Here is a 14674-nt window from a genome sequence, read left to right as displayed (position 1 = left end):
AAATAAATGTGGGTTTATCAATCCTCAAATGGATATCCTCAAAACAGTATTGATCTGCCTGCCAAAATCCAGAGGAAAAAAAAAAGTGGAAGATGGAATAGAATGGCTAGCTTGGTATATTAGGGGATCATTGTTTGTCTGGGTTTTTTTTTTTTTTAACAAGCAATTAGCAGTAAGTCTTGGATATTTCCCCCCTCTGATCAGGATTGTTTCCAGCTTGCATTTGCTGCATTTGGAAAGCATACATCAGTCAGTGTTGGAGTAATTGATTCCCGTTCTCTCTGAGCCAAGCTGTGTGTGTTCACAGGAGATGCTTTTAATGGTTTAATAAACTGTTATAAAGGACTCCTTGACTTAGTCAAGGGAAAAAAATTGCTGCCAAAAGCTTTTGCACAATAGACCTCTCACAGCTAATAGCTATATCAATGCATAAAGGTGAAAATGACACAGACAGTCATACAGAATGCACTGGAGGGGTCTTGGGGTGTAATGGGGACAAGGAAGGCAGATTGTATGTTAGTCTGCAGATGAACAGATTAGATCTATGGGGTCAATGTACAAGAGGAGACAGTGGCTCAGAATCTCAGTTTGCTTATGCCAGAATAATAGTGAATAAATAAATCCTCTTGCAACATAAAGACAAGGTAGTCACTCTGGCCCCCTCTACACTTACAGGTATTGTGCAATTAACTGATTAATTGTGCAATTACCTTAAGATGAGTCTGTCTGTTAGATCCCATTGTGCCTTTACCTGCCTGGTGGCCAAGAAAGAGGGTGTGCCTAGCATGCCCTTATGTATTCCTACTTGCTATACAAGTTTCTGGAAACTACTAGCAGGAGAAAGCAGCCTTCATGTTGCTTGAACTCATGACAGGAACATTGCCCTGTACCTAGAGTTTGCAGGATTGGGAAGGGACACAGAGGTGGCTACGTACCACCTCTTCATTCTTCTCTGAGTCACAAAAGAAGTTGGTGGCTGAGCCAGGCATAGAATAAGTGGACTTGTACAGAGCACAGGTTAACTGGTAAAGTGCACTGAGTACTTGAATGAATCATCTCTACCTTTAGGTGGTGCAACATCTCCAAGCAAACAATCAAATAATGAATTAAGCAATAGTAAAGGTTGCTGGGGAGGCCTGATACCCCAAACTCCTTGGTGCCAGATATGTCACTACATTCCTTCTCACTGACAAATTAATCCCAGAAATGATTCAGTCTGAATCATAACAAATAGCATGTTAGAGAGAGTGCATCCATGAGGGACTGTTTCAAGTGAGTTGAGAGGAATAAGCTGGTGACCACACCGATGCTGATAAAACCCCAGGTAGAAACATATGTCATGTCATAACTCAAAACTTCCCTGCTCCCTCCTGAATTGGCAAGAAATCATTATTTCAGAGAAAGGGGCAAAAATATAGAAAGTTTGTATCTGAACCGAATACAACTCTGCAGTGCCAAAGCACATGTGGGAGTCTGGAGTTTGTACTTCCTATGACAACAGGCTCTGAGGGACCTGAGAAGCCATTACCCTGTAGTCAGCATAGCTGTATATTCACTCCTGTATGTAGCTGTTATTTGTAATTTTGCCTAGTTGCTGATCTCCCGGTAACCCAGTGTATAATTCAGAGGAATTTTGCTTTGGCTTATCTTGTACATCGTCAGATAGAAAAGACTGCCCAGAGCAATCCTAGGTGGAACAAGGTGAGGTGGGGGTTAAACCACCAGATAGGGAGGCCTGAATCCTATGCTTTGCTAAGACAAAGACTTCTTTTGTGACCTTGGACAAGTAACAGGTTCAAATCCAACATCAGGTTTAGACAGGTAGGCATGCTGTCAACAGGAGAGCACTCCTGAAACTGCCTAGCCCATGGCTGGCTTGCTAGCTACAATGTATCACAGAGAAGTAGCTAAAAAAAAACCTGTCCAGCAAGGACTGGGAGTTAGAACCTGAGTCCTCCAGGCTATGGGCACGTGCCCCAATCACAAGGTTTCCAGGCTAAAAAGTAGGTGGTTTCTTTGTCAACCTTCCCTGACGTAAGTTGTGTTATCCTGCCAAAAGGAGATTGGATGTGGATCTTAAACCCTCCAAAGCTCCTTATCTATATGAACATGGGGAGGTTACTTCTCCACTCTGCCCTGTGGCAATAATATTCAGAAAGCACTTTGAGATACTTGCATTGGCAATGCTGATTATTGGTCTACAAAGAAAAGAAAATGGTTCAGAGAGCCCAGTTCGTCCACCCAATTTGCAGCTGTATCAGTCCGCTAACCAATGGAGTTACTTCTGATTTCTAGAGAGTGAGGAAAAGAAGTCAGGGTCAAGGTGAGAAATAAGGAAACCCAGTGCTTATGAAGGCTCTTGTTTGTTCTGCCTTAGGGTTCAGAGATCAATGCCTCACAGCTGCAAAGACTTCTCAATGAAGTGTTCCTGCAAGGTAAACCACTTTGGGGTCTACTTTGTGTTCATTGTGTTTCCTTATTCTTGGTCTACTGTCAGAGTGAGGGCTTCATGCTAACTTGGATGGTCCTAAGCAAGTGCTCGCTCTGGCTGAGAGAACTGTTTTATCCAGAAGAACTGAAAACTCTCCACTGGGATTCCCTTTGTGCTCAAGAGTTTTTTTAGAAAAAGTACGATCACACAAAGGGAAAACACATAGCAAAATAGTTTTACTACCCGGACCAGATTCCCATAAAATGGTCACAGAGATGAGCACATGTTGCATCTTCAGCGTCTCAGTGTCACCACCCTTCCTATCAGGATCCTTGAGGTTTTGAGCCCAGAACTTTGGAACCAGCAGGCAGAAGCCCAGGCCAGCAGGCACCCAGCCAGCCCTCAGCCCCAGCAGGAACCAATGGAAACCAACAAACACCTGACCTGAGGGCTATAAATCCTCCCACTTGTTGCATGCCCTTGTCCCAGCAACAGCCTTATTTGGTGCAGTTGTTTATGACACTCCTGACTGCAGTTAAAACTTGTTACTGCCTTGAATCTCCTGGCCTCAATTGTTTGCTCTGACCATGACCCTCTTTTGACATCCTGGAACTGGGACTGATACCTAGCGCTGACCTTCTTTTCCATTCTGGTATACCTCTAATCATTAAGACTGACTGCCTATGCCCCAGTCAACTCTTACACCATTGTTCTAACCCTTAGCGTCTAAATAGTGCTGTAGCGGCCTCTCCGTTCAAGAGTATCAATCAACCAAGAGTACAGTCAAGTGTATCCCTCTTTTTCCTGCCCTGGGTCCCATACAGATCCATCCCTGACCCACCTGCAACCTGTCCTGCTGTTTTAGCTCTTGGACCTCACACAGCTATACTGAGGTCCTCTTACTATGAGACTGCAGTACCTCTGCTAGCCAGTCCGTACATCACTTTGCCAGTGGCCCTCCACCATGCCTCAAAGCCCTGACATCCCTGTTTTATTTTACTCCTAACCCATTCCCCAGACTGTTCCACCTGCCAGCAACTAAACAGTTGATATAGTATATGACTAAGTCCCAAAACAAGGGATCAATGCAATTATTTACACAAGGACTCCAACATGCTGTAGAATTCATTCATCTGGTCTAAAGAGATTTTTTTGTAGCTTTAGCTTATTTGCTCTTTATTTCTAATGAGAAATGATTCCATCTGTAAAGAGGGAAAAGGGGAGCGCCAGCATTGTGTAGAACCCAGGTAAACTGTGGGCCCATTTGAGAGAGACAGCCCCTTCAGGGAATCTGCAATTCTAATTGCAACTCTTCCTGCTGTTTCAGAGCCTGTGCCAAATCCTGGGGCTGAAATGGATTCTCCATTCCATCCTAACAGTGACACGTGCAATAGCACTGGCAGAAAGTGAAGAGTTAACTCCATCATGTACCATTGCTTTTCTTAATGCTCTCAGGCAGCCCTCTTAGTCTAGCCATCTGATCTCTTTTTGTTTTATCAATTCTTATATAGATCAAACGGCCAGCCTAGGAGAAGGATTCAGCCTTGATTCATGCAGAGGCATTTTAGCTCTGATGGATGTATCCTTTCAGCAAAAGCAATAAACTACCCCTGCACTGCCCATTTTGGCCTTGAGTTATGGCTGAGCCGAGCCTCTCATTGTGAGAACCTGCAAGTAAATATTTGCCATGATTTCCAGTAACTAACATTCCCACAGTATGTTTGCGATGCATCCTTGCTCTGCATCTCCCTGACGATAGTGTGGTTGGGGTGGGGGCATATTCCTCTCTCTCATTACTTCAAAATATGTTACTAATAATTATATTGCACTTGTCTTCAGAGCTGTCAGTGATTAATATGCCATGGCCAGCCCCCAACTTTAAAAACATCTATTGGCTCCCATGCAAAACTTTTGGATTTGGCAAGGCCCACTCCACAGCTAGCGCTCATGGGCAGATGCAAGATTTACTAAAGGTCAGGGGAGGGAGCAGCATATTGCACCTCACACCATGTGGGGGTGGGGGCAAGGCATGGCCAGAGCCCCTGGGATAGCAGGAAGCCAGGCAGAGAGCAGGCACATGAAGGCTAGGGACCCACCCACTGCCACCACTGCTACTCTCCCTGGCTGACCCAGGCACTGGGGAATCCAGAGAGGTGCTTCTGCATCACTTCAGCAGGGGGCTGTGGGGAGGAGTGATGCTGAGGGCAGCAGCAATAGCACTCAGATTCCTCCTTCCAGTGCCTGCTCCCTGCCTAACCAACCCCGTCCCCAGAGTGCCCCCCCACCCAAAAGGAGGAATCTGCATGCTACTGCTACTGTCCCCAGCTAAATCCAGCTCCCTGCGCAGCTGCTCCTTGCAGCCTGTGTCTGGAGTAGGGCAGGAGGAGCTCTGGGGCTCCGCCTGTGCCTGTGCCTGTGCCTGTGCCTGTGCCAGCCAGGGAACAGTGGCAGTGACGCAAGGTGCGTTCCTCCTTCTGGTACCTGCTCCTAGCCAGTGAGGGACATGGGGAGGGGAAGCAGCAGAGAGCAGGTACAGGAAGAAGAAACCCACCCATTACTGCTGCTCTCCCCTGCCAAACCCGGCACCCCATATACCCTGCACCTGGAGCAGGGCAGGAGTGTCTTAAGCTTCACCTGTGCCACTGTGGGTCATTTGGCGACAGTGGTAGCAGAAGGGGGTGTGACTGCACTGGTGCACCTCTTACCCCCTACTCCCCATCTGTCCTTGCTAGCGCTCTTCCTGTCCACCTTTCCTTCAAGGCTGCAAGCTTGGCTTGTCTATAAACTGGTGATTCACAGCCACTGCTCTAAGTGTATTGTGACAACAATTAAGCTATGATTTCTGCTGGCCACTCAAGCCCTGGCCAGTGTCTGAGGCGAGACACTGTGTCACTATGGAGTCACATGAAGATGCCTGGCACACCATTCTTCCTTTGGTGTGTGCCTTTTCTATTTAGATGGATCACACAGTCTTTTTACTGTTAACAAGACAACATTGGAAATACATTGCTGGCCCTTGTAGAACAAGAAGGTTCCTTGATGAAAACATAAATTCTCCCCTGTGCATTCTCTCTCTTGCTGTCTCCTTTTTTTCTGGGCCTTAGAATAACTCTGAGACACTGCCAGACCATTTCAGATTGCCAGAAAATGAATAAAAATGACCAGCAGCTCCTCTCTTTTTTCCCCAGCTTTTGTGTATCTGTCTGGAGAGAGACACAGAGAGACTTTTCTGTTGCTATATCCCTCGCTGCCTAAGTGGTCATTGTGAATTCATGGCATGTGCAGGGAGATGACACAGCCACTCTTTGCCCCAGTATTCCATTTTTATTCAAGGCAGATTTTTCATTCACTAAGTTGCTGTATAACCATATACAGTGTGACCCTACTGGCCTTTTAAAGACAGGAACAGCCACACTAACTAAGTTTTGTGGCAGCAGCAAACACCCGCTCTCATTTCGCTGGCTGCTGCCCCCGCTCTCCCCAAGACAAAATGAAAGGTGTTTGTTGTGGGAGACTCCATCCTGCAGGGCACTGAGGGGGCAATCTGCCACCCCGACCCCTTAGCCCGGGAAGTCTGCTGCTTCCTGGGGGCCCGCATTCGAGACATTGCGGAGAGGATCCCGCAGCTCCTCCAGCCCACAGACCGCTACCCCATGCTCCTTATTCACGTGGGCACCAATGACACGGCTTGGAGCACCCCCAGCCAGGTCATGAGGCGCTACAGGGAGTTGGGAGCGGGGCTTAGGGGTCTGGGAGCTCAGGTGGTGTTTTCGTCGATCCTCCCAGTCTCGGGCTATGGGCTGAGGAGGGAGAGGAGGATCCACGCGGTGAACCAAAGACTGCGGAGCTGGTGTCATCGGGAAGGCTTTGGCTTCCATGACCACAGCCTGCTCTTTGGCGAGAGAGGCAGCAAGCTGCTGGGAAGAGATGGCCTCCACCTCTCTCCCCTGGGGAGGAGGCTCTTCTCAGCCAGGCTGGCTGACCTGCTCCACCGGGCTTTAAACTAAGCCCACTGGGGGATGGGGGGACTACTGCCCCTGCTGGCCCACTGAGCGACCCTTGCAAAGCCAGCAGACCAAGGCACTTAAGGGAGCCCACCCCTGCCCCAGCCCTGGCACAATCTGTGGGCAAGGCAAGAGCCCCCAAGGCGACACTTGCCTGCCTGTACACTAATGCCAGGAGCCTGGGCAACAAGCAGGAGGAGCTCGTCCTCCTGCTCAGTGCAAAGAATTATGATGTCATTGGGATAACGGAGACCTGGTGGGACTCTACCCATGACTGGACCATGGGTATAGAGGGCTATACTCTGTACAGGAGGGATCGTGTTGACAAAAGGGGCAGGGGTGTAGCTCTCTATGTGAAGGAAAGCTACATGTCCCTGCAAGCTGATGTTGGCGACCAGCATGGACAGCTAGAGACACTCTGGGTAAAAATTTGTGGGGAATTCGGCACAGGGGACACAACGGTGGGAGTCTACTACAGACCTCCCACTCAAAGTCCTGAGCTTGACCAGGAGTTCACCCGGGAACTGACTGAGGCCGCTTGCTCCAGGACCTTGGTTGTCATGGGTGACTTCAATTACCCGGACATCTCGTGGGAAGATCCCTCAGCAAAATCCAAGCGGTCGCAAAGCTTTCTCTCGTGCGTGGATGACCTCTACCTGACTCAAGAAGTCTATGGGCCAACAAGAGGCAAAGCACTGCTCGACCTGGTACTGGCTACGGGGGGCGACCTAGTGATCGATGGGAAGCTGGGTGACAGTGACCACGAGCTGATCACCTTCACCATCCGCCGTAAAGCTGGCAAGTCAGTCAGCAACACAGAAGTCCTTGACTTCAGAAAAGCCCACTTTGACAAGGTCAAGAGGCTTGTTGGTCAGGCCCTCAGGGACCGTGACCCCAGGGAAATGGGAGTTCAAGAAGAGTGGTTGCTTCTCAAGGAAGCAATCCTCAGTGCACAAGCTAAATCTATTCCAACATGGAGGAAAGGCAGCAAGAAGGCACAGCAGCCCCCCTGGCTCTCCAGGGACCTAGCGGACCTCCTACGGCTAAAAAGGAAAGCCTACAAAGGATGGATTCACCTCCAAGGAGGATTATTCTGCACTGGTCCGGTCCTGCAGGGAGCAAACCAGGAAAGCCACGGCTGCAACTGAACTCCAACTAGTTTCAAGCATCAAGGACAACAAAAAGTCCTTTTTCAGATATGTGGGGAGCCGGAGGAAAAGCAAGGGCAACCTTGGACCCCTGCTAAACCAGATGGGGCAACTGACAACTGATGCCCAGGAAAAAGCCAACCTATTAAATAGGTACTTTGCATCAGTCTTTCATCAGTCCCATGGGACGCCCATGCCTGCTACGGGACAGGGAGATCCGGGTGATGGGGATCCCCTACCCTCCATCAATGCTGACCTCGTGAAGGAACACCTTGAGAGGCTGGATACCTTCAAGTCAGCTGGCCCTGACAGTCTGCACGCCAGGGTACTCAAGGAGCTGGCGAGCCTCATAGCCCAGCCCCTGGCATGGATCTTTGAAAACTCCTGGCGCTCTGGTGTAGTGCCAGAAGACTGGAAGAAGGCCAATGTGGTGCCGATCTTCAAGAAAGGGAGGAGAGTGGATCCGGCTAACTACAGGCCCATTAGCCTGACTTCTGTCCTGGGGAAGATCTTAGAAAAGTTTATTAAGGAGGCCATCCTTGAGGGACTGGCCCAGGCTAACATCCTAAGGGATAGCCAGCATGGGTTTGTTGCGGGTAGGTCTTGTTTGACCAATCTCATTTCCTTCTATGACCAGGTGACCTATCACCTGGACGAGGGAGAAGAGATTGATGTCATATAGCTTGACTTCAAAAAAGCTTTTGATCTGGTATCCCATGATCACCTCTTGGCCAAACTGCCCAGTTGTGGCCTTGGCTCCACCACGATCCGCTGGCTGGGAAATTGGCTCCGTGGTTGGACCCAGAGGGTTGTAATTGATGGCAATCACTCATCATGGTGCCCTGTGACCAGTGGGGTCCCTCAAGGCTCTGTCCTGGGACCCATACTGTTCAACATCTTCATTAACGATGTGGACATTGGAGTCAGAAGTGGACTGGCCAAGTTCGCCGATGGCACCAAACTTTGGGGCAAAGCATCCACGCCAGAAGATAGGCGGGTGATCCAGGCTGACCTGGACAAGCTCAGCAAATGGGCAGACAAGAACCTGATGGTGTTTAACACCAAAAACTGCAAGGTTCTCCACCTTGGGAGGAAAAACCTGCAGCACCCTTATAGGCTCGGCAGTGCTACATTGGATAGCACTACAGAAGAAAGAGACTTGGGGGTCATCATTGACCACAAGATGAACATGAGCCTGCAATGTGATGCTGTGGCTAGTAAAGCGACCAAAACGCTGGCTTACATCCATAGATGCTTCTCGAGCAAATCCCGGGACATCATTCTCCCCTTGTACTTGGCCTTGGTGAGGCCGCAGCTGGAGTACTGTGTCCAGTTTTGGGCTCCACAATTCAAAAAGGATGCGGAGAAGCTTGAGAGAGTCCAGAGGAGAGCCACGCGCATGATCAGAGGTCAGGAAAACAGATCTTACGATGACAGGCTGAGAGCCATGGGGCTCTTTAGCCTGGAAAAGCGTAGGCTCAGGGGTGATCTGATGGCCACCTATAAGTTTATCATGGGTGACCACCAGGATCTGGGGAAACGTTTGTTCACCAGAGCGCCCCAAGGGATGACTAGGACAAACTGTCACAAACTCCTGCAAGACCGTTTCAGGCTGGACATAAGGAAGAATTTCTTTACTGTCCGAGCCCCCAAGGTCTGGAACAGTCTGCCAGCGGAGGTGGTTGAAGCACCTACATTGAACACCTTCAAGAGTAAATTAGATGCTTATCTTGCTGGGATCCTATGACCCCAGCTGACTTCCTGCCCTTTGGGCAGGGGGCTGGACTCGATGATCTCCCGAGGTCCCTTCCAGCCCTAATGTCTATGAAATCTATGATGTCTACGAAATCTCAGTTCTGCTTTATGAGAGCTTGGGCAGCCACTGACACCTTAAGTGAAGTGATGTGGTAGCAGGGGGGTGGCAGCTTGTGGAAGCCTTTATCTACAGAGGACTGAGGCAGGCAGGATACCTCCAGCAGTACTAGAAGCAGACTCACTCCAGAGTACCTGCTGTGCTTTCTTTATGGAGCTACTGTGAGCGCTCTTCAAGGCCAACTTAGAACTACTAAGCAGGGTGCAAAGAAGACTAGGTCCATGGGCTCTTCTCTCACAATTAATAGTGACCCCTTGGGGTGTCCGGTTCTGCTTGTGGGTGATATGACTACTATATATCTTATGTTCAGAAAGCCCCACCCCCCCCCATCTCAGGAAATGAATAGCACAAAGGCTTCCTGAATGTTGGCTACAGGGATGGTGATGCTTCCTGGTGCTCTCTTCTACCCTAGTGCATGCTGGTGTGAAAGCAACAAAATCTAGTCCAGGGTGATGCCCTGTAGACAGCATGCACAGACCTGCTGTGCTTACCTGCTAAACCACACTAAAGCAACATTTGTTCCTGCCCAGGTGCAGCTGCATTTCAGTGGGATTATGTATTTGAATGGATTTGTAACTTGAGGATCACAGTCTGAAATGAAATGCAATTAAAAAAATATAGGATATTCATTGATTTTTAGTGTGAGTGAAAGAAGGTCTAGAATGCATGAAATAAGTGAACAACTCGAAAGGTAACTAAGAATCTTTAAGCTGCATAGTTCTTTGCTTTCCTCAGTTTAAAATAACAAAGCAACAGAGATCATTTCATTCATCCCTCTTTGGTGGCAAAAGCTGTGTCCAAAATGTCATTTTGGAAGAAGCAGGATTTCAGTCAGCTTCCAGTAAAGGATTAATCTTTAACTACATATGCAGCTCAGTTCGAATGGAAGACTCACCCTGCAAGAGTTCAAGAACCTTTGGAAATATCTTGCTAAGTATAAGGTACATCTGAACTGTCAGTGATCCATGTTCTCTGCCACTGTACTATTGTATTTTTAATTAGTGGGATGCCAACATGCTCAGAAATCAAAATATTGTTGGGGGAAAAAATTGCAAAGGCTGTGCAGCTTACTAGATCAAACACCTGCTTTATCATTTAAGAAAGGGAGGAAGCTGCAAATACTGGATGCGGAGCTGTATGTCAGAATGGCTAAGTGGTAAGAGCAACTGAGACAACAGATTAGGCAGCAGGCATTGAGGAAGAAGTTACAGCAGCAGGCATTGGGGACCGTGTTTGGCCCCAAGTTTCTACAGAGGTGTAGGCCCAGCGTTCAGTGGGATAACAGCTGTTCACACATAGCTGGTTGGGAAATTTTTGGCACGTTCTTTTGTTGGGAAAATGCCAGTTCAGTCAACCCAAAATTTTGTGGAAGTATACGAGATTAGAAGACATTTTCTTTGGAGAAGACTTTGCAGCTCATAGATAGAATTTCTGGTAAGAAATGGAGAGTGTATACATTGCCCTGCAATAGCCAGGTGGTCAGGAACCCCATCTAGGAAGCAGAAGATGGTTCAAGTCCCTGATCAGAGTCAGACAAAGCAAGGTATTGAACATGGGTTTCTTCATGTCTTGTGTAAGTGCCATAACTACCTGGGTATTCTTTTTCTGGGGGAAAAAAACCCTCACACTGTGTTTTTCCCAGAAAAAAATCTTTACAGCATTCTACTTTGTCCTGATGCAGAATGATACACAGGTTTGTCGAATGAGAAAACAGCCTGCTGCCCAATTCTTCCTGTCTTCTCTTTTGAGATGGTTTGTGGCCATCTCAGCTCTGTCCTCACCTTTTATAAATGAATATGGCTTCACTGAAAACAGAGCTACACCCAATTATAGCAGGTGAGGATATACTCCTTAGAACAGTGGTGTTCAACCTTTTTTCATTTGTGGACCCCTAAAAAATTGTGAATGGAGGTATAGACCCCTTTGGAAATTTCATATGGAAGTGCAGACCCCTTTGAATTGTAACTGTGGGTATTCACATAATTTTGACGGATCATAGTCATCTTTCATACACTCAGACATAGTCAAGAGGTCTGTGGATGACAGGTTGAAAACCACTTCCACAGACCACAGGCTGAAAATTTAGCATAACAGTGCATCCTGGGAAATGTTATCCTACCCAATGACACAGCAATACTTGAGTTCAGTAACTGCTTTTTCAGTTGAGTCATTATTAATGGGCTGCTTTTGTTGGCAGAGGAGATATAAATGAAAGGGTCACACCTATGTGAATATTCAGAACTGCTCATGCAATAGTCTCACTAAAATGCCTTAATTAGTTTGGATGTCCCACTGCTAATAACTGCTTGCCTTTTTTCCGGTTACATCTCACCTCATCTCTGTCCATCAGATCAGGCCACTATCACTTAACAAGCTGGAATAGGAGAAGGCTCCGCCAACTGTATGCCTATGAAGGCCAAGGGAGCCCCACACGTGTTGGGAGCAAGGATATCCCAGATGTTTTTTCTGGACATAGGTCTTTTCTGCTGCTGTTCGTCCAGTATGACACTGCAGTGGGTTTCCATCAAGTCCGTTCAGCAAAGTGACAGTCAGATAGCATGATAGTTCATAGGAAATAATTGGGGAGTTGTCATCAGATTAAATTACAAACAAACCAAACACTGTTTTACAATGTTTTCCCAGGACTTTTTCAACAGAAAAGCTGGAAGTCTCTTGGGACTCCTTGATGCTTCAGACTTGAGGAGTGCAATGCACGCAGTAGGTAGGTTTAGCTGTATGAAACTTTTCCCAGTCTGTTGATACCCAAAGTATGGGAAGGGTGAAACTGGGATGGGGGGAAAGGGGTTAGAAGTGAAGGGAGAAAGAAATGAAAAGTAGGAGGAGGGTGGTGGGAATTGTGTGGAAGCTCTTGTTAGTCAGATGTAGTAATTTCATTCTGGTTTTAGTATAGGCTTGAGATCTGTATAGGAAAAGACCATAATGACCAGCATCCACATCTCTGTGTAACCAAACCAAGAAGATAATTTCACAAGGAAGCTCTTTCCCCAGCTACTAGTTCTGCCATACTAGGGTTGAATGAAGCATTGTTGAACTGGCTGCTGGTGATAGACATCTGTCCTGGGGCAAGAAGGCCAAGGATCAAAGAGACCAAGGAGCAAAGTAGGCCTGGAAACCAAATTATCCTTTGACTCACAAAGAAGTGGCCTCTCTAGATTAGGCTAAAATACATGGCAAAGGGGAAAGGAGCAAGTAACCTATGTTAGTTCATTCATTTGATCTCTCCCAGGCGCTGAATCATTCTTTACGAGAAAGCTACATTGATAGACCTTTTAGTTAGTTTGCACTGACCTCTGTTGGCTAGATTTATCTTCAGATTTTAAGCAAGCACACTGGTTTCTGTCATGTGGCTGAATTCTTCTAGCTGAATCCTCTTACTGAGGACTTTGTACATCACACAGGAAACTACTGTCCTATAAAACTGCATTAGCAGTATTTTCATATAGTTAAATAGCTATTTCAGCTGCACTACCCTCTTTTAATTTCCTTTTACCCCGTGAGGAACTTTGTAAAAAAAGTAATCAATGAAGGTCACAAAACTAGTGGATTTTTTTTCAGAAGGGAGATAAGGAAGGTAAAACATGGCCTCTAGAGACAAAAATTCCCTAAGGGGCTATGGGCAAGAGGCTGTAGCATCTTTTATCTGGAACATATCACTAATATGCCAAATAGTAAAGGAAGCAACAAGAATGATATTATAATAAAGGCACTAGAGTGTAAAATATGGAGGAGAATTGCATGCGGTGCAGTCCTTGCAGCCCAAACAGTACAGATACAGAACAGATAAAAAGGGGAATAAACGTAAATGGCAAGTTCAACACATTTTCCCCTATGAGAAGGTTTTAAGGGAAGAATACAAACAACACCTTGCTTCTTCCTCTATCATGCAGCACAGGCCAAACTCCTGTAGGTCTGAGGGAAGTGCCTCCCTTAGGTTTTCTTAAAGGTGGGAGCAATCAGATCTACAGGGCCTCCTTAAGCCTGCAAGCAGCCCCTGTTGCTAAATACAGCAGAGGGTTCAGTGTGTGTTGAAGTGTTTGAAGGTTATGTGTATACAGCTAGGTATATGCTTACTTTTAATTAGGGCATTAATGGTTAAAAGATAATAATAACGTCTGGGTCCTCCACTGATACAAATCAACCTTGCTTCACTGACTGCAATGCTGCCTGGCACTAGGTGAAGATTTCTCTCTCTCTCTCTCTCTCTCTCTCTCTCTCTCTCTCTCTCTACACACACACACACACACACACACACACACACACGCACACTTAAGAGCTAGCTATAAGCATCAAAATGATTGGAAAGCTACACATCACATTACAATAGCTTCACATCCAGCAAATTAAAAAGCTTGCCTCTTAAAGCTTAAGTAAAACCAGCCAAAGTGATCTGACCATGAAAGGAGAGAAAGAGGAAGGGGTAAAGAGTAGAGGAAAGCTATATATAAGGCCAGAAGTAGATATACTGGAACATGCCCTTGGAGTCAAAAGCTTTTAAAGATTCTGTTCACATAGGGAACAAGGACAGCCTGACAGAAATGGATAGCAGGGCAAATGAGCTACAAACCCCTGAACTGACCACACCAAACTCTTGACCACTTGTTTAGTTAGAGATGTGACTATGGGATCTTTTGATGTTGTCTTGAGGAAAGATTCCAACATATCTCCTTGAGTCCAGGCTATCTGTATAGTAGGCAGGCCTTCTGTTTCAAAGGGCTTCATCCAGCATGCTTAACATGTGTTCACTGCCTGAAAAGGATTAACAAAAGAGATGAGATGATTCTTGCCAGAGTGGATTAAAAAGCTCCCCATGCAACTAGGTTACATAAGAGGAAAAATATATTTTTGTTTATTTAACATGAAGGCAAGCTATGACATTTCTTTTTAGTATAAATTTACTTAAAATGTGCTAGTATAAACTAGTTACATGCTATTGCAATAAAATATTAAACAGTATATATTTGCTGATACAGAAAAATCAAACCACTGAACTCCTAGGAGTCACTGACTAAGCACTAAAACCAGGGCTGATGGTGGTAAAGATTGTTTCTGGGGGAGGCCTGGGGGTGGGGAATTTATACTAAACCAGCTTCTGACAGCAGTAGCTGCTTCTGCAGATGCAGAGTATTTTCTTCTTTTCTGCTTATTCAACTGGTTCAGGTAGATGACCAGTTCATTTAAGTTGATAAACCCGTTGGGA

General features: G+C 46.6%; 1 protein-coding gene and 1 long non-coding RNA gene across 2 annotated transcripts in view; one reads left to right on the top strand and one right to left on the bottom strand.

The window, feature by feature from the left end:
* The window catches only part of CAPN13 (calpain 13), a 133656-nt gene that overhangs the window by 104092 nt on the left and 14890 nt on the right, over window positions 1-14674 (top strand). The window contains exons 19-22 of the mRNA XM_090047294.1: window positions 2378-2435; window positions 3943-4010; window positions 10329-10397; window positions 12100-12178. Coding sequence (XP_089903420.1) covers window positions 2378-2435; window positions 3943-4010; window positions 10329-10397; window positions 12100-12178 — 274 coding nt within the window. The remainder of the gene's footprint in view (window positions 1-2377; window positions 2436-3942; window positions 4011-10328; window positions 10398-12099; window positions 12179-14674) is intronic.
* LOC149873576 (uncharacterized) overlaps window positions 14149-14674 on the bottom strand; it is a 76361-nt gene continuing 75835 nt past the window's right edge. The window contains exon 3 of the long non-coding RNA XR_016442333.1: window positions 14149-14223. This is a non-coding gene — a long non-coding RNA (uncharacterized LOC149873576). The remainder of the gene's footprint in view (window positions 14224-14674) is intronic.

The sequence above is a fragment of the Crocodylus siamensis genome, chromosome 1 (assembly GCF_052110815.1).
Source record: "Crocodylus siamensis isolate JL-2025a chromosome 1, ASM5211081v1, whole genome shotgun sequence".
NCBI classification, from domain to species: Eukaryota; Metazoa; Chordata; order Crocodylia; family Crocodylidae; genus Crocodylus; species Crocodylus siamensis.
This window is presented reverse-complemented; position numbering and strand designations above follow the sequence as displayed.